General features: G+C 47.2%; 1 protein-coding gene across 4 annotated transcripts in view; it reads left to right on the top strand.

Moving 5' to 3' along the window:
* Positions 1 to 21721, top strand: part of GON4L (gon-4 like) — a 39462-nt gene that overhangs the window by 584 nt on the left and 17157 nt on the right. For 3 of the 4 annotated variants that reach the window (XR_014950060.1, XR_014950059.1, XM_085560589.1), the window contains exons 2-20: positions 1374 to 1538; positions 2329 to 2525; positions 3870 to 3944; positions 4354 to 4404; positions 5035 to 5085; positions 5413 to 5508; positions 6457 to 6561; positions 7408 to 7578; positions 8532 to 8724; positions 10081 to 10182; positions 10787 to 10827; positions 12179 to 12282; positions 14875 to 15073; positions 15994 to 16080; positions 16640 to 16811; positions 17317 to 17461; positions 17580 to 17730; positions 18217 to 18333; positions 18817 to 20421. Coding sequence is in view for 2 of the 4 variants with exons in the window: in XM_085560589.1 (XP_085416715.1) it covers positions 1374 to 1538; positions 2329 to 2525; positions 3870 to 3944; positions 4354 to 4404; positions 5035 to 5085; positions 5413 to 5508; positions 6457 to 6561; positions 7408 to 7578; positions 8532 to 8724; positions 10081 to 10182; positions 10787 to 10827; positions 12179 to 12282; positions 14875 to 15073; positions 15994 to 16080; positions 16640 to 16811; positions 17317 to 17461; positions 17580 to 17730; positions 18217 to 18333; positions 18817 to 20421 (3827 nt within the window). In the remaining 2 variants the exon portion in view is untranslated. Of the gene's footprint in view, positions 1 to 579; positions 738 to 1373; positions 1539 to 2328; positions 2526 to 3869; positions 3945 to 4353; positions 4405 to 5034; positions 5086 to 5412; positions 5509 to 6456; positions 6562 to 7407; positions 7579 to 8531; positions 8725 to 10080; positions 10183 to 10786; positions 10828 to 12178; positions 12283 to 14874; positions 15074 to 15993; positions 16081 to 16639; positions 16812 to 17316; positions 17462 to 17579; positions 17731 to 18216; positions 18334 to 18816; positions 20422 to 21721 lie in introns of those variants that run through there. The other variant, XM_085560591.1, reaches the window with a different exon arrangement.

Genomic DNA, 21721 nt, shown 5'->3' with positions numbered 1-21721 from the left:
CCTGTGTGTCCCTGGATCTCCCTGTCTATCCATGAGTGTCTCAGGGTGTCCTCAGCTGTCCCTGGGTGTCTCTGGATTTCCGTGGGTGTCCCTCAGTGTCTCTGGCTGTCCTTAGGTGTCCCTGGGTGTCTCTGGATTTTTGTGGCTGTCCCTGTGTGTCCCAGTCCATCCCTGTCCGTCCCAGTCTGTCCCTGTCCATCCCAGTCTGTCCCAATCTGTCCCAGTCCATCCCTGTCCATCCCAGTCCATCCCAATCTGTCCCAGTCCATCCCTGTCCATCTCAGTCTGTCCCAGTCTGTCCCTGTCCATCCCAGTCCGTCCCAGTCCGTCCCTGTCCTTCCCAGTCCATCCCAGTCTGTCCCAGTCCGTCCCGGTCCATCCCAGTCTGTCCCAGTCTGTCCCAGTCCATCCCAGTCCATCCCAGTCTGTCCCTGTCTATCCCAGTCTGTCCCAGTCTGTCCCAGTCCGTCCCAGTCCGTCCCAGTCCGTCCCAGTCCATCCCTGTGTCCCCAGGCCCTGCCCCAGCCCCAGCGCTGCCCCAGAGCCCCGGGCAGGGCCGAGCCCAGGAGCTGCCCCTGCCCAGGAGGCAGAACTGCTGCCCTGGGCAGTGCCAGCCCTGGGCAGAGCCCGGAGAGGCTGCGGAGCGTCCAGAGCCGCCTGGCCACCGCCTGTGCCCCGTGCCCTGCGATGGCCCTGCCTGCACAGCGTGGCACAGGTGACCCGCAGTGGCCCTTCAGGTTGGATGGTTTCTGTGGTTCCCAGTGGGAATCACCTCTGGTTCTCGTGCTGCTGTGATGAGCCCCCTGATTTGTCTGCAAGCCGAGTTTGTGTCAAGGAAGGAGGTGCAACGGGACAGTTCCCAGCTCTTTTCTAGGCTGTGAGCCTGCCCAGAGCAGGAGGGGAAGGGTTTGAAGGGTTTGTAGCCACCCCTGCAGCCACAGTGGCCATGGAAATGCATCCCAAGTGTGCTGTTCCAGGTGGGAATAACCCCCTGGCTGTGCCTGCCCCTCCTGTGGCAGGAGCACTTGTACAACAGGGGCTCCAGCCACGTTCTGGAGGAATCCCCAGGTTCTGGCAGTTGGCTGATGTGGCAGGGGCAGCTTTGAGCGTGGCTGTGCCCAGCTGATAGTGAGGGAGCAGTGCTGAAACAGCTGCCATGGGATCTCTGTGCCTGGGGCCGTTTCCAGCAGGATGGAGCCGCTGCTGCCCTGTGCAGCTGCATCCCACCTATGGCTGTTGGTTTGATGTGTTTGAAGGGGAAATTTAGTGGGAAATGAAGAGAAAATTAATTTGTTAGGGGTAGCACGCACCTAACAAATGTGTTACCTTTGCTCTGTGGTGTGCCTCCCTACAGCTGGGTGTTCTGTTTCCAGGGAAAATCCCTAAGCTGTACACAGAGGTGGAAGTGAATTCTCAGCGGGATCCATATCCAAGTGAAAACCCTGGTGCAGTGCCAGAGTCTCCCGGGAGAAGCTCCCTGCAGATTTCTGCTGCCAGAGTTCCCACCACGGTGAAGCCACCGAAGAACACCAGAGCTGGTGAGTGATCCCAGCAGGGTGATGAGGAAAATTTGGATTTGGGGTTGTTTTGGATAAATCTGGCCGATACAACAAACTGCGGAACTGCGGAAGATGGTGGGGGCTGTGTAGGTGTGGGGTTTTTAAAAAATTTCATCTTGTGCTCCATAATTCAGCATCCCGGCGGAACTTGCTGGAGTTGATCTCTGCAATTTTTGGCTACTAAAAACCACTGCTCTGCTTCAGAGAAAATGAGTCAGCAAAGCAGGAAAACCCTTTTTAAGTCCTTGAAACTGTACCCTGTTTCTGCTGCGTGGTAGCTGGAGTTTTACAGCACTGTTAAAGGTGTAAAAAGGCTTCTGAGGCCATTTTATAATTCATTCTGCAGACCTCCACGTGCTTAAGATAACTCAGCCAGGTCCTGCAGAACTTGAATCCATCCTTGAAAAGACTTTTGGGTTCTCAGGGCTGTTTCTGTTTGGGTGGTCTTGCAGCAGCTGATTGAAGTTCTGCTGTTTCTTGCAAGAAGAGTCTTTGCAGGAGTCTTGCAAGAAGAATCTTTGGAAGAATCCTTGCAAGAAGAGTCTTGCAAGGGGGATCTTTGCAAGGGGAATCTTTGGAAGAAGAGTCTTTGCAGTCTTGCAAGGGGAATCTTTGCAAGAGGAGTTTTTGCAAGGGGAGTTTTTGCAAGGGGAATCTTTGCTAGAGGAATCTTGCAAGTCCTTTGCAGAATTCCAGTTTGTGTTTCTTTTCAAACTCCTCCTGTCGCGAAGGGGCCGAGGTTTTCCATCCCATTTCTGCTGATTTTCAGAGGAGCAGGACGGGGAGGATGGCGAGAGGAGGAAGAGGAGGAGGAAGGCAAGCAAACGGAAAAGAGAAGGGAAAAGCTTGGAAGAAGAGGGCTCCTTGTCCTGTGACATCAAACTGGACGAGTCCCTGGACCGAACCCTGGAAGATGGAGCCAAGCAGCACAACCTGACCGTGGTCAACGTCAGGAACATCCTGCACGTGAGTGTGGTGGCTTTGGATTCCTCACTCTTGCTCTGTTGGAGTTGTGGCTGCTGAGAATTTCACATTTTCTCTGCTGGCAGACTCTGGCTCCCAGGAGAACACTGCATTTGACCAGAGGCTGTGGAGAAAAATTCCAAAATGGAATGACAGAAGTGGGATTTTGTGGGTGTGGAGTTGATTGGAAGGGTGGGATGTCACAGGGTGGAAAATTTAGGGTTTGGGGTTTTAGAATATAGAATATAGAATATTAATACATAGAGCAAGATGGAGGTTTTAGAGCAGAGGCAGGTTCTTCTTCCAATTTTCCTCCCTTTTTTTCCCCCCTTTTTTTCCCCTGCCTTTCCCCCCCTTTTCCCCCCTTTTCCCCCCTTTCTTTTCCTCCCTTCTTTTCCCCCATTCTTTTCCCCCCTTTTTTCCCCCTTTTTCCCCCCTTTTTCCCCCTTTTTCCCCCTTTTTCCCCCTTTTTCCCCCCTTTTTCCCCCTTTTTCCCCCCTTTCCCCCCCTTTTTTCCCCCTTCTTTTCCTCCCTTTTTTCCCCCCTTTTTTCCCCTCCCTTTTTCCCCCATTTTTTTCTCCCCCTTTTTCACCCCCCTTTTTCCTCCCATTGTTTTTCCCCCATTGTTTTTCCCCCATTGTTTTTCCCCCATTGTTTTTCCCCCATTGTTTTCCCCCATTGTTTTTCCCCCATTGTTTTTCCTCCCATTTTTCCCCCATTGTTTTTCCTCCCATTTTTTCCCCCATTGATTTTCCCCCATTGTTTTTCCCCCATTGTTTTTCCCCCATTGTTTTCCCCCCATTGTTTTCCCCCATAGTTTTTCCCCATTGTTTTTGCCCCCATTGTTTTTCCCTTTTTTTTCTCCCTTTTTTTTCCCCCTTTTTCCCCCCCTTTTTTTTCCCTTTTTCCCCCCTTTTTTTTTAGGTTTTCTATTGCAGCTTCTCAGCATCATTCCTGCTGTGACTGGGAGCAGCTCATTTTACTGATTACATGACATGACTGATTACTGATCTCAGGGAAACCGGTGTGGGCTTTTGTTTTGACTATTTTCTTTCTGCTGGGAATTGATTCTGGGGAGCATTCCCAAAGAACATAGTGCAAATGTTTTAGTTGCTGCTGTGATTTAAATTTTAAATTAATTAATTTATTTAAAATAATAAAAAAATAATTTATTTTAAATTAATTCATTTAAATTTGACTGTCTGATCTCTGAACAGTTATTTTTGCTACAGTGTCATTCCAAAGCGTGGAGGAAATACAATGAGTATTTCCAGGTAGTTTATTCTAACACTTGTTGTATTATCTGTTTTTCTTTGATAAACATCCTGGTTTTGTGTGTTCCTTTAGGAAGTGATCACAAATGAGCACGTGGTGGCCATGGTGAAAGCAGCCATCAGTGAGACAGAAGATATTCCTTTGTTTGTAAGTTAAAAAGTTTGTAAGTTAAACTTGCTCAGTTTGTTTTATCAGTTATTCCAAATGCACAGAGTCTTCCTGGGCTACAATGTGATGTGGTGGAGAAGAGGTAGAACAAAAAAGTAATTTACCTGTTATAATAATTGGATTTCATGATCAGATTTGCCACCTGGACGAAGTGTCTGAGTGTAAATTATGAAAACAGAAATAGGAGGAGTTATTTTTGAGGTGTCTGAAATGTAATTAATTTCAAGGTAGTGAATTTAAAGGCAATGAATTTTAAAAAAAGAGAAAAGCTTCATAGTAAGCTATACTTTACTCATAATAACTTTACTGATAGTAAAGAGTTGCTGGGGAAAAATCTCATTAAGGAAAGGCCTGAATTTGTTGCTTTTATCTTGTTTTAAATTCTCAGGAGCCCAAAATGACTCGTTCCAAACTGAAGGAAGTGGTGGAGAAAGGAGGGGTGAGTAAATCATTCTGCTCTTGCTGACAGTGACAGCAGCCCCGGGAATGGCTGGATAGAGGAAAAACTTCTTCCCCCAGAGGAGCTGGGAATGGTCCCAGCCCCAGGAGGGTTTGGACAATGCTCCCAGGGGTGCTCAGGCTGGGATTTTTGGGGTGTTTGTGCAGGGCCAGGAGTTGGACTCACCATCCCTGTCCCTCCCAGCTCAACCTGTCCTGTTGTTCTGTGAATGTTTTTTGGTTTTGGACTCACCATCCTTGTCCCTCCCAGCTCAGCCTGTCCTGGTGTTCTGTGTTTTTTGTGGTTTTTATTTTTTTGTGTGTGTGACCCTCTAAGAGAAGCCTAAATGTAATTTGAGTCTTGAAGTGCAAAGAATCAGTCAAGGCAGTGTTAAGAAAGGATTAATTTGAGCTGATCAGGTCAGGCTTGGCAAGGACAGTGAACTCCCAGTGTCCATTGTCCTGAATTCCCTTCCTGGAGATCCCAAGGGAGATTGGAAGGTTTTGTCTGAGCTCTGTTGTTGCTTGGCCACTGTGGAGATCAAGGCCACAAGCTCAGGTGCTCCTCAGATTGATGAGACTGACCCTGCCTGTGTGACACAGCCCAAGTGGGTTTTATTGCTGTCCCTAGGTGATTCCAACGTGGAATATTTCTCCAATTAAGAAGGCAAACGAGGTGAAGGTAAGTGAATTATTGCTGGGAAAGGGGAGATCATACTGGAGGCTTCCTCCAAAAGAGGAGGGCTGGAGCAGACTCGTGTGCTAAAACCATCTCTGAGCTGCTGTCTGCTCATGCAGTTTCCCTCATATAAATATTAAATTATTTGTGCCTGTTCTTGCACCACTTGGCTTTCCTTTGCCAATCTTCTGGTGATTTATTTCTTTGCTTTCTTCAGGATTTCCTTTCTGAGCTTCAGGGTGTTTCCTCAGTGTGAAATATTTGCTCTGACTGTTCATCTCCTCCTCTTCCTGTTGTTAAGGGTGATCACCCTCTTTCTCTTGTGTGCAGCCCCCTCAGTTTGTGGACATTCCCCTGGAGGAAGATGATTCCTCTGATGAAGAATACCAGCCTGATGATGAAGAGGAGGATGAGACTGCAGAAGAGGTAAATGCAGCTTGTGTCTCAGGCAGGAAAACCCTCTTTATTTTAACACATGGATACCTGTAAGCCATCCTGAACCTCCCAGCAATCATTCTTCAATGCTCTGCTATTCATTTTGGCTTGAAGAGAGTCTTTGAAATGTTATTTAGAGCAGATATTTGTCGGAATCTGTGGTATTGATGATTCCCAGATTGTAGAAAGTCTCTGTCTTTCTGCCCATTGCCAAAGAAGAATTCATAATTGGTCTGTGCTGGTTTCCAGGTTGTTTATTCTGTTTATCTCTCACATGTTCTGCTGCCCTGCCCAGCTCTGTCCTGCAGGGCAGCGTGTGGGGCTCTGCCCTCAGTGGGATGTTACAAACATTAAATACCAGAAACTATTGTGATATATTTACAATAACGTGCCTAAATCTATCACCAATATTGAACAGTGTGTCCCCAGCCTAAACCCAGTCCCCAGTTTCTGATATATAATGTTACAAACATTATATCTTGTACATAATGTTACAAACATTAAATACCAGAAACTCCCTGGGCTGGATTTACAAGAACGTGCCAATATCTGTCACCTACGTTGGACAGTGTGTCCCCAGCCTGAACCAACAGAAAAATGCCAACACCACAGTGAGACATGGAGGGCATGAAGAAGGAGAAAAAGGACAAGGCACACCCAATTTCCTCCAGCTTGTCCCCTTTGGGCCCCTTATCTAGAATCCTGAAATTTTACTTTTGCACCCATGCCACACTTAATTATTACTGATATCAAACCCTCAGAGCTGGTAATTCATCCTGTGAGATTGAAAACTCTTTTCCATGGCCAGAGATCACAGCCAGTGTCTCTGGGGCTCTGTCCAGGGGGTCCCAGCGCAGCCAGAGGGCAGCCCTGGGTTCCCACAGTTATGGTTTGTGGCTCGATGGTTTTTGAGAGTGTTGTGCACCTCTTGCCCTGCAGAGCCTGCTGGAGAGTGATGTGGAGAGCACAGCTTCTTCTCCTCGTGGAGCCAAGAGGTGCAGGACCAGGCGCTCCTCTGACGAGGAGGGAGGGACAGTCTGTGAGGTAAAGCTGGAGGAAACAGTCATTTTTCCTAATTTATTCATCCAAACGCCCCCCCAAAAAAACCAATTCCTAAAGCTGTGGGGTCATTCCAGCTCCCAGGTGGTACCACATTTCCTTGCAGGGAGGGCTGAGTCTAAAATAAAGCTCTGGGCATAGAAACTGTTGTTAATTCCTTAGATAATGATTATTTTTCTGGTAATTTCTGAGGAGTGCTTGAAAATGGCTTCCTGTGCTTGGCTTAGGAGCAGAAAGTGAGTTTTGGTTTTTGTGACTGTGCAGAGGTATAGAAACTGTTGTTAGTTCCTTAGATAATGATTATTTTTCTGGTAATTTCTGAGGAGTGCTGGAGAATGGCTTCCTGTGCTTGGCTTAAGAGCAGAAAGTGAGTTTTGGTGAAAGCATAAAAGTGTTTTTGTGCCTGTGCACAGGCAGAGGGAGTGGTGGGTGCAGTGTGATACAGGCCAAGGAGCAGCAAACAAGAATCAGAATTGACACTGGGATCAAAACCAGCAATATTATATTGTTATTTCCACATTCTGCTCACCAGGAGTTTGTTTTTGGGAGGATTCTGCCACAGTGAATTGGAGGGGGGGTAAATTGCCACAGTTTATCAGCTGTGGTAATGTTGAGACCGATACTCAGCTCTTCCAAATAAATGTCTTAATTTCCAGAAAATCTTGATATTTATTTCTTTGTATTTTCTGAAAACCAAAGTGAGTGTAATAGGAAAAATCCACATCCTCCTGTGAAGCATTTCTCCCATTTCTGGTCGAGCAGAAAAAGAGATTTACTCTGTCCTTGGAAAGACCTGTTCTGAATAAAACCTTTTAACACCTTTTTGATTAGGTGGAGGTGGCCACATCACCTGCTGTTAGGCACATCAGTGCTGAGGTGGTGCCCATGGGACCCCCACCACCTCCCAAACCCAAGCAGAGCAAGGACAGCACCTTCATGGAGAAGCTGCACGCCGTGGATGAAGAGCTGGCCTGCAGCCCTGTCTGCATGGACTCCTACCAGGTACAGAGCAGCCTGTGGTGCTTGCAGTTTTGGAGCCTGGTAAAGCTGAGGAAATCTCAGTTTTCTGAGCTTGGTAAAGCAGAGGAAATCTCAGCTCTCTGAGCCTGGTAATGCTGAGAAAAGCTCAGTTTTCTGAGCCTGGTAAAACTGAGGAAAGCTCAACTCTCTGAGCCTGGTAAAGCTGAAGAAATCTCAGTTTTCTGAGCCTGGTAAAGCTGAGGAAATCTCAGTATTCTGAGCCTGGTAAAGCAGAGGAAATCTCAGCTCTCTGAGCCTGGTAACGCTGAGGAAATCACTGCTTTTTGAGCCTGATAAAGCTGAAGAAATCTCAGTTTTCTGAGCCTGGTAATGCTGAGGAAAGCTCTGTTTTTGAAGCCTGGTAAAGCTGAGAAAAGCTCAGCTTTTTGAAGCCTGGTAAAGCTGAGAAAAGCTCAGCTTTTTGAAGCCTGGTAAAGCTGAGAAAAGCTCAGTTTTCTGAGCCTGGTAAAGCTGAGGAAAGCTCAGCTTTTGGAGCCTGGTAAAGCTGAGGAAAGCTCAACTTTTGGAGCCTGGTAAAGCTGAGAAAAGCTCAGTTTTTGAAGCCTGGTAAAGCTGAGGAAAGCTCAGCTCTCTGAGCCTGGTAAAGCTGAGGAAATCTCTGCTTTTTGAGCCTGATAAAGCTGAAGAAATCTCAGTTTTCTGAGCCTGGTAATGCTGAGGAAAGCTCAGCTTTTGGAGCCTGGTAATGCTGAGGAAAGCTCAGTTTTCTGAGCCTGGTAAAGCTGAGGAAAGCTCTTTTCTGAGCCTGGTAAAGCTGAGGGAAGCTCAGCTTTCTGAGCCTGGTAAAGCTGAGAAAAGCTCAGCTTTCTCATCCTACGGAACAAACGATCCTCCGCATCAGGAACAGAAAGATTTTGGGTTTAGGCTTGCTTGGCCGGGCTGATAACCCCAGGAACCCTCGCTGGTCCCCGCAGCCCCTGGAGGACAGCCTGATTGCCTTCAGGACCCGCTCCAAGAGGCCCCTGAAGGACGTTCCCCTGGGGCAGCTGGAGGCCGAGCTGCGCGCGCCCGACATCACCCCCGACATGTACGACCCCAGCACGGCCGACGACGAGGAGTGGAAGAGGTGGCTCCGGGGGCTGATGAACGACGACGTGGACAACGAAGGTACCCGCCACACGTGGAGCTGCTGGGGGCACTGGGGTTGGGGCTTTGTGGTTGTTGAGGTGGTCACCAGAGCTTCCAACCTCGTTTTGGTCTAGCGTGCTTTTTGTACTTTATTACAAAACCCTTAAGTTTACGCTTTAGATCCATTGGTGATCTTTATGTTTTCCTCTTGGGAGCAGAGTGCAGCCCTTCCTGTTGTTTTCAGCATCCAAAAGAGATGAGCCAACCACCCAGAGCAGCAGCAGAAGAGTTTGAGTTTTCCACCTCAGGCAGCTTTCATTCCAGTGTTTTCATCTCCAACATTCAAGCACAAAAAGAATTACAGAAATATTTTCCATGTTTATATCATAGTTGGATGGAGACAATACAAAGCAGCACACTCCATTTTCAAAAGGCTTAAATTTTTCTACATTCTTACAAAACTCACAAGTTTACACTTCACTCATTGGTCAGGAAAAACAAACAAAGGAATATTGGAATAGGTTTCTGTTATTTATCCTTCTTTATTTCTTGATTTCTATGTTGTCAACCTTGATAGGAAATTCTTTCAGGTGTAAACATGGATCCTCTCATCAAACTTCTCTCTGCTCACAGAATTCACAGTAAAACCTCTTCCACAGATTCCTTTTTGGGCTGTGACAGGAGCCCGGTGAGGATGATGCCTCTTGTAGCTGGGACAGTCACAAGAGCAAGCAACACTCCCTGTTCAGGCTGCCTCAAAGCTGGTTTTATTCTAGCATGCTTTTTCTACATTCTTACAAAATTCACAAGTTTACACTTTACTCATTGCTCAGGAAAGACAAAGGAATATTGGAATAGGTTTATCTTATTTATCCTTCTTTATTTCTTGATTTCTGTGTTGTCAACCTTGATAGGAAATTCTTTCAGGTGTAAACATGGATCCTCTCATCAAACTTCTCTCTGCTCAGAGAATTCTCTGTGAAACCTCTTCCACAGGGGTTCTGTGGTTTAACCAGGCCAGGTGCTGGTGTTGCACCTTGGAGGTGGATCCAGGCTGGGGATGAGCCCTAGGAGGACTCAGGAGGTTGCACATGAGCTCAGAACGTTCCCTGAGCCCTGGGGTGATCCCAGGGTAGAAATAGTTCTTTTATTAAAAAAAAAAAAAAAAACAACAAAATAGGAGCAAGCTCTGGGGCCCAGCATCCTTTTTCTTTTTTTTTTTTTTCTTTTTTTTGTCTTTTTTCTTTTTCCTATTTTTACTGGCTGCTTACAATTGTGCAAGTTGAATATAAACCAGAAACTGAAATTACACTACTGGACTCTTTCTAAATTTAGCTGACACTCAGAACCCAGTGAGTCAAGGGTGGTGACAGCTCCAAACCTGCTTCTTTGTAGATGAAGCTGATGATGATGATGACCCTGAGTATAATTTCCTGGAAGATCTGGATGAACCAGACACGGAAGATTTCAGGAATGACCGTGCTGTGAGAATCACCAGTGAGTTCCCCAGGAATTCTCCCTCCTGTCTCCTTGTAATTCCTTGGGGAGTGTTTTGTTGCAGGGATTTTTGCAGTGTAGGATATTAAATAAAAGATCTGTATGTTGGTTTAACCAGCTTTTGGCTCTCAGGTGCAGCACAGCCTGAAGAACAATATTTAGGTGACAATAAAACCTGAAATTAGGTGATAATGCATTCTGAAAGCTTCAGGCAGTTCAGACTTGAATGCTTGCCTTGTGATTGAATTTAATTAAATTTCAAAGTTCTCACAGTCTTCAGTTTAGTTTTATAAACATATCACTCTCTGTCTTTGCAAAAAGCCACACTTGCTTTAGGTCTTACTGCAGATTAACATAATTTAAATTTAATCATGAAAATGAGTTTTTTTGTGATATTTTAGAATCCAGACGGCTCAGATTTTTTTGGGCCCAGCATTAAAAAGGGAATTATCAGGGGCCTTTCTTTTTTTGGCCCTCAGTTTGCAGGAGGAGGCTTTCCCTTTGTGAGGGAAATTCCTTAATTGAGCTGATATTATGACAGGATTGCTGAGTGCTTCTTGGAAAAGGCACTTTTTTAAATTTTACTTTTTGATTTTACTTGCAGAAAAGGAAGTGAATGAGCTGATGGAGGAGCTGTTTGAGACAGTAAGTGATGAAGTGAAGAATGGAGCTGTCGGGTGTGACACGGCATCTGGAGGGGTGCTCAGGGCTGGGCCTGTGCCAGGGGCTAGGAAGGAAAGTCTGCAGGGATTTCCTGAAAATCTGCAGGGATTTCCTGAAAATCTGCAGGGATTTCCTGAATTGAAAGTTTGTAGGGATTTCCTGAGGGTCTGCAGGGATTTCCTGAAGATTTGAAGGGTTTTCCTGAGGGTCTGCAGGGATTTCCTGAATTGAAAATTTGTAGGGATTTCCTGAGAGTCTGCAGGGATTTCCTGGAGTGAAGATGTTCAGGGATTTCCTGGAGTGAAGGTCTGCAGGGATTTCCTGAAAATCTGCAGGGATTTCCTGAATTGAAAATTTGTAGGGATTTCCTGAGGGTCTGCAGGGATTTCCTGAAGATTTGAAGGGTTTTCCTGAGGGTCTGCAGGGATTTCCTGAAAATCTGCAGGGATTTCATGAATTGAAAATTTGTAGGGATTTCCTGAAGAGCTGCAGGGATTTCCTGGAGTGAAAATCTGCAGGGATTTCCTGAAAATCTGTAGGGATTTCCTGGAGTGAAGATGTTCAGGGATTTCCTGGAGCAAAGGTCTGCAGGGAATTCCTGAAAATCTGCAGGGATTTCCCGAATTGAAAATCTGCAGGGATTTCCTGAAGAGCTGCAGGGATTTCCTGGAGTGAAGGGCTGCAGGGATTTCCTGAAAATCTGCAGGGATTTCCTGGAGTGAAGATCTTCAGGGATTTCCTGAAGGGAAGATCTGCAGCGATTTCCTGAGGGTCTGCAGGGATTTCCTGAAGATTTGAAGGGTTTTCTTGAGGGTCTGTAGGGATTTCGTGAAAATCTGCAGGGATTTCCTGAATTGAAAATTTGTAGGGATTTCGTGAGGGTCTGCAGGGATTTCCTGGAGTGAAGATCTTCAGGGATTTCCTGAATTCCTGAAGATTTGAAGGGTTTTCCTGAGGGTCTGTAAGGATTTCCTGAAGATCTGCAGGGATTTCCTGGAGTGAAGGTCTGTGAAGTGAGGGCCTGCAGGGATTTCCTGAAGTGAAAATCTGCAGGGATTTCCTGAAGATCTGTAGGGATTTCCTGGACTGAAGATATGTAGGAATTTCCTGGAGGGAGGATCTGCAGGGATTTCCTGAAGATCTGTAGGGATTTCCTGAAGTGAAGGTCTGCAGGGATTTCTTGGAGTGAAGACCTGTAGGGATTTCCTGAAGATCTTCAGGGATGCCCTCAAGTGAGGATCTTTTCTGAGAAGGTCATCCTGAGTTTAATTAGCCAAAGGTAAATATTTTCCTTGATCTTCCTCCTCCTGACTTGCTCCATGTCTGCTGCCAGTTCCAGGATGAGATGGGCTTCTCCAACGTGAAAGATGAAAGGCCAGAGGATGAAGATGCTGTTACAGAGTCTCGGCCAAATTTTAACACCCCCCAGGCCCTCAGGTAGGAGCATTTGTTTGTGTTCTGATTTCTTACGAGGAAAAGCCTCTTGTTACCTCTAGAAAAATTGTCCTGGCAGCTCAGTCCACTGTTCTGAAAGCTCTGAGCCATTTTTCTTCATGGGATTGGACAATTCAATTGATCCTTTTTATTCTGTTTGCCACCACTGACTTTATTGCTCGTAATTTGAAAATCTGAAAATTAAAAACAATGAAAAAAGTGACAGAAAGAGCAAGAGTGGCTGCACTAAGGTCGGTGCTGTTCTTCATTTCAGCTGAAAACACAGATGTGGGAATGTGCCCCAGCAAGGCAGGAGGATCTGCAGGGGGGAATTCTGTTCCTGCTTCTCCAAACTCTGTGCTCGATAATCATGGAATAGTTTGGGTTGGAAGGGAACTTAAAACTCCTCCAATTCCACCCCTGCCACGGCAGGGACACCTTCCACTGTCCCAGGCTGCTCCAAGCTCTGTCCAGCCTGGCCTTGGGCACTGCCAGGGCAGCCACACCTGTGCCAGGGGCATCCCCACCCTCACAGGGAACAATTTCGTCCCAAAAATCTAATCTAAATCTCTCATTTCTAATTTAAAACGTGTAAAATTGTCACTGGCCCAGCTGGGGTGGTTCTCCCAGGATCTGCTGTGTGTGGGATCAAAGCTCTGCAGGACCTGAGCAAAGATTGTCCCGAGCTCAGTGGCAGCCCCTCCTCGCTCTGCTGCTGGCTGGAGTGATGCAACATCAAAGCAGAAAAAGAATAATTCACTTTCCCTTTTTATTTTTGCAAGGTTCCCTTGCTGCCCTGACATTGTTGGGATGGCAGGAGATGCTTGAGGAGCTGTTTTATCCAAGTGTGTCACCTTCTCTTTTAATTAAACAGCTGGGATGTTGTGTTGGCCCTTTCTAAGGAAAATAACTGCCTGGGAATGAGATGTCTGGGAAATTTGGGTTCTGGGTTGTCATTTTTGGGGTTGAAGAGGAGAGGGACTGAAGCAGCTCCATCCCTGAAGCGTCCAAGGGCAGGCTGGACAGTTTGGAGCACGCTGGGCTGGTGGAATGAGATGAATCCCAAGGTTCCTCCAACCCAAAGCATGCCACGATTCTGTGATTTCTCTCCAGGTAATAATTCCAGTGTGTTGCAGCAGCTCCAGGCTCTGGCTCAAGAGGAGCTGCAGCATCAGTGGTGTCTCCTTGTTTATGGGGCAGATCAGCTCAAGGTCGAGCTGGGTCTGTTTGGGAAAGGAGCTAAAGTGAAGGCTGGAGGTTCTGGATGCTCTCCCTGGGCTGAGCAGTGCCAGAGGGGAGTGCAGCAGCTCTGAAACCAGCTACAAACTGAAATCCAGGCAGCTTTATCTTCTTATTTGTATGCATTTGGCTTTGATAATGGGTGCTTTGATTGATTTTTTAATTTGGTGGGCACTTCTCCCAGTTGTTTCTTCCCTGGTTTTATCTGTTTTGACGCCTTAGGTTTTAGATTGATATTTTTCAGGTTCACTTTTTGCTTTAGTGTGTGGGTTTGAGCTTCATATTTTGGGAAGGTGAGCTCTCTTCACAGAGCAGGGAGACAAAACAATTCCTGCTCTTTCTTTGGATCATTTGTCCTTATCCCCAAAACCAAAGACAAATGATCCAAATCTCAGCCCAAGAGCCCAAACAACGTGGGCTGGAGAGAGAAAAACAAGCAGGATGGGGCTTAATAACCTAAAGCTGTAATTGTATAATTAACTCCAATATGGAAATGGAGCAGAGCTTCTAAAAGTGACAGACCCCATGACCAGTTGTCCATTTTTGTGACCATTTTGGTTCATTTTGGGTGCAGCCCTGTCTGGGCTCTTGTGCTGCCCAAGGTGGATCCATTGAGGACTTTTAATAAATCTCTGTTTTATTCTTTAGCTCTGTCTGGTCTCTGTTCTAGGTCAGCTTTCCCAAGGCATCAGTTTACAGGATTTTTTAAGTCAAAAATCTCTATTTGCTGGATTTATTGTTGTTTTTATGATACCTTGCATTAGGAGCATCATGGAGCAATTCTATAACTCACCTCAGGCCTTGTATAGAAGGGAAGCTGATCAGAAATCAGGGGATTAGCTGGTACAGCTAAAATAAATAAAATAAAATAATGAATAATAATGAAATAATTAACTCCTTCTCTACAGGAGCAGCTCTTACTGTAGGATTTCTGGTAGAGTTCTCAGCATAAAGCTGGGTGATAATTAACTTTTTAATAGAGTAGCAAGATTTGAGGCAGTGTGTGTGGTCTTTCTGGAGACCTTCCAGATGTTAAAATGCCATTTTATAATACCTCAGATAAGACCTTGGTGATGGTAAAAATTAAAGATTTGGGTGATGCATTCTGGATTCCTGAGTGCTGGGGACAGATCTGAACACGTGAGTGGGGCACAGATATTTGGGAGAGGTGGAAAAGGCTTTTAAGTGTCCTTAAAAACACTGTGTCCCAAAATTACAGCAGTGCTGGGGTGCTCTAAAAGACTTTTCTGTGTAAATAACTCGGGTTTTACAAGCTGAGTAGCAGAGGGATGGCAAAACCCAACTGTGCAAGCCAGAGGGTAAAATAAATAAATAAAAGCATTTATTAAATCACAGGTTTGAGGAGCCTCTGGCCAATTTGCTGAACAAGCAGCACCAGACAGTGAAGGAGCAGCTGGAGCAGCTGAGAATGAAAAAATCCTCAATCAAAGCACCCCAAGAAGCTGAAAAATGCAGAGCCACAAATGAGAAACCTCTCCACAGCCTGGCTCTGGACAGTGCCCAGAGGAAGAGGCTGCAGCAGCAAATGCAGCAGGTGATGAGTGCTGGGGGGTGCTGATCTGTGCCAGGACACAGCAGGGAATTCAGGAAAAAAGGGAATTCCTGCAGGGAATTCAGTGGGAAAAATTCCTTCTGAGTTGGAGCTTTTGTAGGTGATGCTCACATGGCATCTGTTCTCATGGGGAGGTGTTTTATTCTGTAAAAATCCTGTATTCTGTAAAAATCCGATTTTCAACAATTCAGTTTCACCTATTTTCTTTATTTCTTGTGCCTTTGGACTTGTGATTTCCAGGTCCTTGGATTTGTGATAAACTGAAAAAAAAAACAACCCAAATTTGTCTGATTTTATTCCTCCAGCATGTTCAGCTCCTGACTCAAATCCATTGGAATTCATTAGAAAAAATTCCTTGTGAATTGGAGCTTTCTTAGGTGATGCTCACATGGCATCTGTTCTCATGGGAGGTGTTTTATTCTGTAAAAATCCTGTATTCTGTAAAAATCTGATTTTCACCAATTCTATTTCACCTATTTTCTTTATTGCTGTCTAAGGATATTATTCTTCTTCATCTGGCTCGAATTCTTTTCTTTTTTCCTCCTGCCACCACACAAAATTCTGTAGAAGTTCAGAAATGGGCAGTTCTGAGAGCTGAAATCATTGTTGCTAAATATGTATTTATGTAGGGAAAAAAAAAATAAAATTCTCTGTTGCTCATTATGAGAATTTGGCACAAAACTGGGAAATTGCCCAAAGGCTTCAACAGCTGATTTCTTCAAAATTTGTGTAATTTCTGCCAGTGGATATTAAATATTTCCCCTCAGTTTTGTATTGCTTTTAAGTTTTTTTTGCAGTCAGATTCTCGCTGTGCTTTTGTGCCTTTGGACTTGTGTTTGCATTTGTGATAAACTGGAAAAAAAAACCCAAAAAAGCCAATTTGTCTGATTTTATTCTTCCAGCATGTTCAGCTCCTGACTCAAATCCATCTCCTGGCAAGTTTCAACCCTGCTCTAAGTTCAGAGGCCAGCACCACCCAGATGTTTTTGGTGAGGAATGCCTGAAATCGGAGATCCATCCATTCAAAAGCTTGCTGGCATGCTTAAAAAGATTAATTTATTAATTTCATGTATTAATTTTATCAAATAATCTATTGTTTTAATTTATTAATTTATTGCTTACTTTTAATTTATTAATTTTTGTTTGTTTGATTGATTTATTTACTTAGAAAGGCGAATTATTTTATTTTATTTATGCTGTTAAACTGAGAACTCAGGTTCTGGAAAGGGTGGCAATTGATAAAAAAAATAAAAGTCATGGAATGCCAGAATGGTTTGGGTGGGGAAGGACCTTAAAGCTCACTGAGTTGCACCTGAGTGGAGCACCAGGGACACCTTCCCCTGTCCCAGGCTGCTCCAAGCCTTGGACACTGCCAGGGATGGGACATCCACAATTTTCTGATTTCCCTCCCATCAAATCCTCTATCCCAGCCTTCGTCATGCCCCAAATTAAGGTTTATAAGCTGATTTTTGTTTGTTTTTTGCACGGAGTGTTTTGTTCCCTGCCAGAGGAGCCTCTCTGTGACGTGTCTCTGTTTTCTCTTCGCAGAGCGAGCTCGGGAGCTTTGCCTGCAGCTCCACCCTGCACCAGGTGCCCCAAAACCCCAAATTCCAGACCATGTTCCAGCCCTGCAACTTGCAGGGGGCCCTGCAGCTCATCAAGGACTTCCACGCCCAGGTGCCAGTGGACTGGAGCCCTCGGAAAGCTGTGAAAAAAAATGGTAACTGCTGGATTACACCTTTTTTCTGACTCATTTCGGACAACTGAGAGGTGTTCTAAAAAACTTTTGTTCTGTTTTCACTCTCGCCTGAAGGGTGAGACAATACAGATGTTAGAATTCATGCAATTACAATCAGAAGCTAATGATTTTTTAATTACAATACACTCTTAAGTGTTTTCTTTGCCCATCAGCTTTAGCCACACCAATTTTCTACAAATCCATTTGCCACAGGGACAGGGTGGAGAAAACATTGGCGGGGAGAATTATTCCATATTTTAAGGGGCTCGTGTCCCTCCCTGGGGCTCAGAATCTTTCAAGAACATTACAGAGCAAAAGAAAAGATGGAAGAGGAAAAGAATTTTACCTTTTGTTGGTGTAAACTTGTGGGGGGGAAACTAGGAAATGTGCAAACATTAAAAACAGAAAGGAAGTTTTTATTTTTGCAGTGAAAGGAGTAAAAGAAACACACACACACACACAACTCTCCTGTTCATTCTTTCCACAGCAAACGAATTCTCATGTTTGCCAAAGCAAGTGGCCTGGATTTTGGCAACCAGGAAAGTTTTTATGTACCCAGAGCTGCTGCCAATTTGTTCCTTGAGAGCAAACCCTCACCGAGACAAGATTGTCTTCACCAAGGCAGAGGACAAGTAGGTGCTTGAATTATTGTCCAAAATGGGCAGAAAAAAGAGAATTTCTGGGGTGCCACATCCCAGCAGCTCCCTGAGAGGTTTCTTATCTCCTCCCCTCCCTGTTTTCCCTCTCCAGCTTGTTGGCTTTGGGGCTGAAACATTTTGAAGGGACGGAGTTCCCCAAGCCTTTGATCAGCAAATATCTCCTGCCCACCAAAACTGCCCATCAGCTGACAGTGAGGATCAAGAACCTCAGCATGAACCGAGCCCCTGACAACATCATCATGGTAAGGGGCACCTCCGAGGACAGAAATTAAGAAATAGCTGTTCTTTAATTTAAAAAAAAAAAAAAAAGTCATTCTTCTGTGAGCAGTGAGGATTTCTCCTTTTCTTTTACTTTAGCCACAGGACTTGGCAAATATTTAGGTACTATTAGGACTATTTAGAGCCCACTGGTAAAACTCAGTGATGCTGATGAAAAATTGATACAAATGAGCTTTTGAGCAGGAAAACTTAAATAAAAATGTTGTTAGCAGCCAGCTGGGCAGTAACCCTGTCCCTTTTGGGACCAAAACCACACAAAACAACACCTGCACAGCTGCCTGAACCTCTGTGAGAGCAGCCAGGATGGCACCGAGCTCCTGTTCAACCTTGATTATCGATTTTGAATGTTCCTGTGGGTAGAACCTTATTAAAAATGGCTTTATTCACATGAACACTTGGAGAGATCCCAGCAGGTGACCTGAGTTTGTGTGGCTTGGCTGTCCCCACAGTACTACAAAAAGACGAAGCAGCTGCCTGTGCTGGTGAAGTGCTGTGAGGAAATCCAGCCCCACGAGTGGAAAGCTCCTGTGGAGAGGGAAGAGCATCGCCTGCCCTTCTGGTTAAAGGTATTTATTTTCTGCTGCTCTGCACCCAGGCCTGCCGGGGAGTTGTTGTTTGGTTCATTTCTTGTGGGTTTTCCTTGTGGGATTTTTCTTGGAGATCATTCCCGTCAGTCAGTCAGGGAGGACTGTGCCCAAGGGAAGAGCTGGGCTCATAAAATCCAGTTTTCTTGATCATCCCCTGTTACACAGGGAAATTTCCTTCCCACAAAATCTTGTGTTTACTAAAGCAACCTTTATAAAGCAAAAAAAAAAAAACAACCTTTATTTTTTTTCTCTCGGATTCTCCTAAAAGCTTTGCAGTGCAACTCGTGAATTTAAAGTGCTGTTAAGTAACATGCAGGAAGGATTATAAAGGAAATTAAGGAATTATAAAGGAAATAAAACCTGCTTGTAGAAGAAGGTCTGCTGCCTTCTGTGCTGCTGTGTGAAGGGGGGAATACAGGAGCACATAAATAATAAATTCCAGTGAATTCTTGCTCCCTTTAGGCAAGCTTGCCCTCCATCCAGAGAGAGCTGAAGCAGCTGGCAGAAAGTGCCAAGGAGACACCAGCTTCACCCGAAGGAGAATCTGCCCTTTTGGGGCCAGAAAAGGAAGCTTCAAACACGGAATGTGGTGACAAATACCCTCTGCTGATGCCCAAGGGGCTGGTGCTGACCCTGAAACCTTTGGCCAACCGCTTCTCCAGGAGGGCCTGGAGGCGGCAGAGATCCTCAGCTCTGAAGCCCGTCCTGATCCGCCCCAGCCCCTGCCTGCAGCCCAGCTCCAGCCCCCTCAGCGTGCAGAAAACTCCAAAATTGTCCCAGTCGGAGGCTCCCCCCAGCAAGGTCCTGCGCCAGGTGCCGCGGCCCATCCAGCCGGCGCCGCTCGTGCCGGGGGCGCAGCCCCCGAACGTTCCGGCCGTGCTGGGAGGGGGGGATGGCTTGGAATTCCAGAAGGTGCCTTCCAGTGGCCATCCGAACCCCAGGCAAAGCTTCCCAGCTGCCGTGGCCCCGGCCCTGGTGTCCTCAGAAGCTCTGCAGCCCAAGCTGATGCTGCCGGCCTTGGCGGGGGCGAAGCCGCGCAAGCCCTGCGCGCGCAAGGGCTACCAGAGGAAAAAAGGGGCGAGATCCACGCCGCCGATCAAACCCTCCCCTCTGATCCAGCCCTCCCCAGTCATCCTGACCGTCCCTGCCGCCACGGTGAAGGTGGTGAACATCGGCAACGGCTGCAACGTGCTGCAGCCCCTGGGCGCGGCGGTGGGCCGCGGCGCTCGCGCCATCCCCGTCACCACCCTGCTGGTGAATCCGTCCACCTTCCCCTTGAGCCAGCCCCTGGTGACCTCCTCCATCCCGTCGCTGATCGTCTCTCCCGGCGCCGTGGGTCTGGCCGCTCCTGCCGCGGGGGAAGGCGAGGAGAAGCTGACCCTGCTCCCTGCTCCCGCGGCCGAGCCCAAGGCGGAGCCCCCGGAGCTCTTGGTGCCCTGCCCCGGCCTTGTCCCCAAGGAGGAGGGTGGCACAGGCGCCGCCCGCGGGGACGCTCAGGACCAGGGCAGCAAAGCCGAGTGCTGCAGCTGGCCGGGGGCAGAGGGAGATGGGCACACGCCCCAGCCCACGGCGGAGCTCTCGCCTGCCTTACAAGCTCCCGATCCGTCACAGGAAATCAAACCCGAAGATTTAAGCGACGCTCCCAAAGAAGCGAAGCCGGCGCCGAGAAAGGATTTTCCGTGCGCCGAAAGGAAGGAGGAGTTCATGCTGGGCCTCGGGCAGGAGCTGACCGTGGAGGCGGCGTGCTGCCAAGAGCCCCAGAAGGAGAAGGGAGAGGAGGAACGCCGCGCCGTGCCGTCCCCGGCCCGGGGCGGCGGAGACTCCCCGAAATCCCCGGGCTGCCCCGCCGAGGGGGACGCAGAGCTCGGCAGCCCCCCGGGCCGGCCCGAGGACGCGTCCAGCGTGGACGGGCAGTCGGCGGGGACGCCGGCCGGGCCCGAGGCCGCCGGGGACAGGGAAGGGCAGGAGGAGGAGGAGGAGGACGAGTTCGATGACTTCACGCAGGACGAGGACGAGGAGATGTCCTCGGCCTCCGAGGAGTCCGTGCTGTCCGTGCCGGAGCTGCAGGTGAAGGGGCAGCGGGAAAACCGCGGGAAAAGGCAATGGCGCCTGGCGTGAAACACCCCGAGGGGTCGGGAATCCCACTGGGAATCCCCCTGGGAATTTTTGGGAATCCCACTGGGAATCCACTGGGAAACCCCTGAGAATCCCACTGGGAATCCCACTAGGAATTTTTGGGAATCCCACTGGGAATCCACTGGGAACCTCCCTGAGAATCCCCCTGGGAATCCCACTGGGAAGTTTTGGGGATCCCACTGGGAGTCTCTTCCACTGGGAATCCCACTGGGAATCCACTGAGAATCCCCCTGGGAATGCCACTAGGAATTTTTGGGAATCCCACTGGGAGTCTCTTCCACTGGGAATCCCACTGGGAATCCCACTAGGAATTTTTGGGAATCCCCGCTGGGAATTTTTGGGAATCCCACTGGGAATTCCATTGGGAATCCCCCTAGGAATCAACTGGGAATCCCCCTGGGAATTTTTGGGAATCCCCCTGGGAATCCCACTGGGAATTTTTGGGAATCCCACTGGGAATCCACTGGGAACCCCCCTGGAAATCCCCCAGGGAATTTTTGTCAGTCTCCCTGGGAATCCACTGAGAATCCCCCAGATTTTTTGGGAATCCCCCTAGGAATGCACTGGGAACCCCCCTGGGAATACACTGGGAATTTTTGGGAATCCCACTGGGAAGCTCCCTGAGAACCACCCTAGGAATCCACTGGGAATCCCCCTGGGAATACACTGGGAATTTTTGGGAATCCCTCTGGGAATTTTTGGGAATCTCCCTGGGATTCTCCCTGGGAATCCCACTGGGAATCCCCCAGATTTTTTGGGAATCCCCCTGGGAATCCCCCTGGGAACTTTTGGGAATCCCCCTGGGAATTTTTGGGAATCCCCCCTGGGAATTTGCTGCTCACAGAGAAATTTCCCATCCCATTTTCCTGGGCAGGTTTGGAGCCCAGGCTGAGGGAATTCATTGCAGAAATTCAGATTTTAGCTCTGCTGAGCTGCCAGGACTCCTCACTGAGGCTGCTCTGCGAGAAATACTTCAATTAAAAATTGAATTTTTTAATTTTCCAGGTCACAATTCCAGCAGGGTTTTTTAGAGCTGAGATGATCATTAAGAAATAATTAAAAAAACATTCCTTAACGAAGCCCTAATCTGCTGACTGGCGCATGCTGAAATTCAATTTTACAACTTTTAGGCAGCTCTGGAGGGGTTTAAATTCTGTCCCTTAACAAAATTAATTGTCTTTAATTGGGCAGGTGCTGATCTATGAAATTGGATGCAGCGAGGAGATTGCTG

The sequence above is a fragment of the Lonchura striata genome, chromosome 25 (genome assembly GCF_050655825.1).
Source record: "Lonchura striata isolate lonStrDom1 chromosome 25, ASM5065582v1, whole genome shotgun sequence".
NCBI classification, from domain to species: Eukaryota; Metazoa; Chordata; class Aves; order Passeriformes; family Estrildidae; genus Lonchura; species Lonchura striata.
This window is presented reverse-complemented; position numbering and strand designations above follow the sequence as displayed.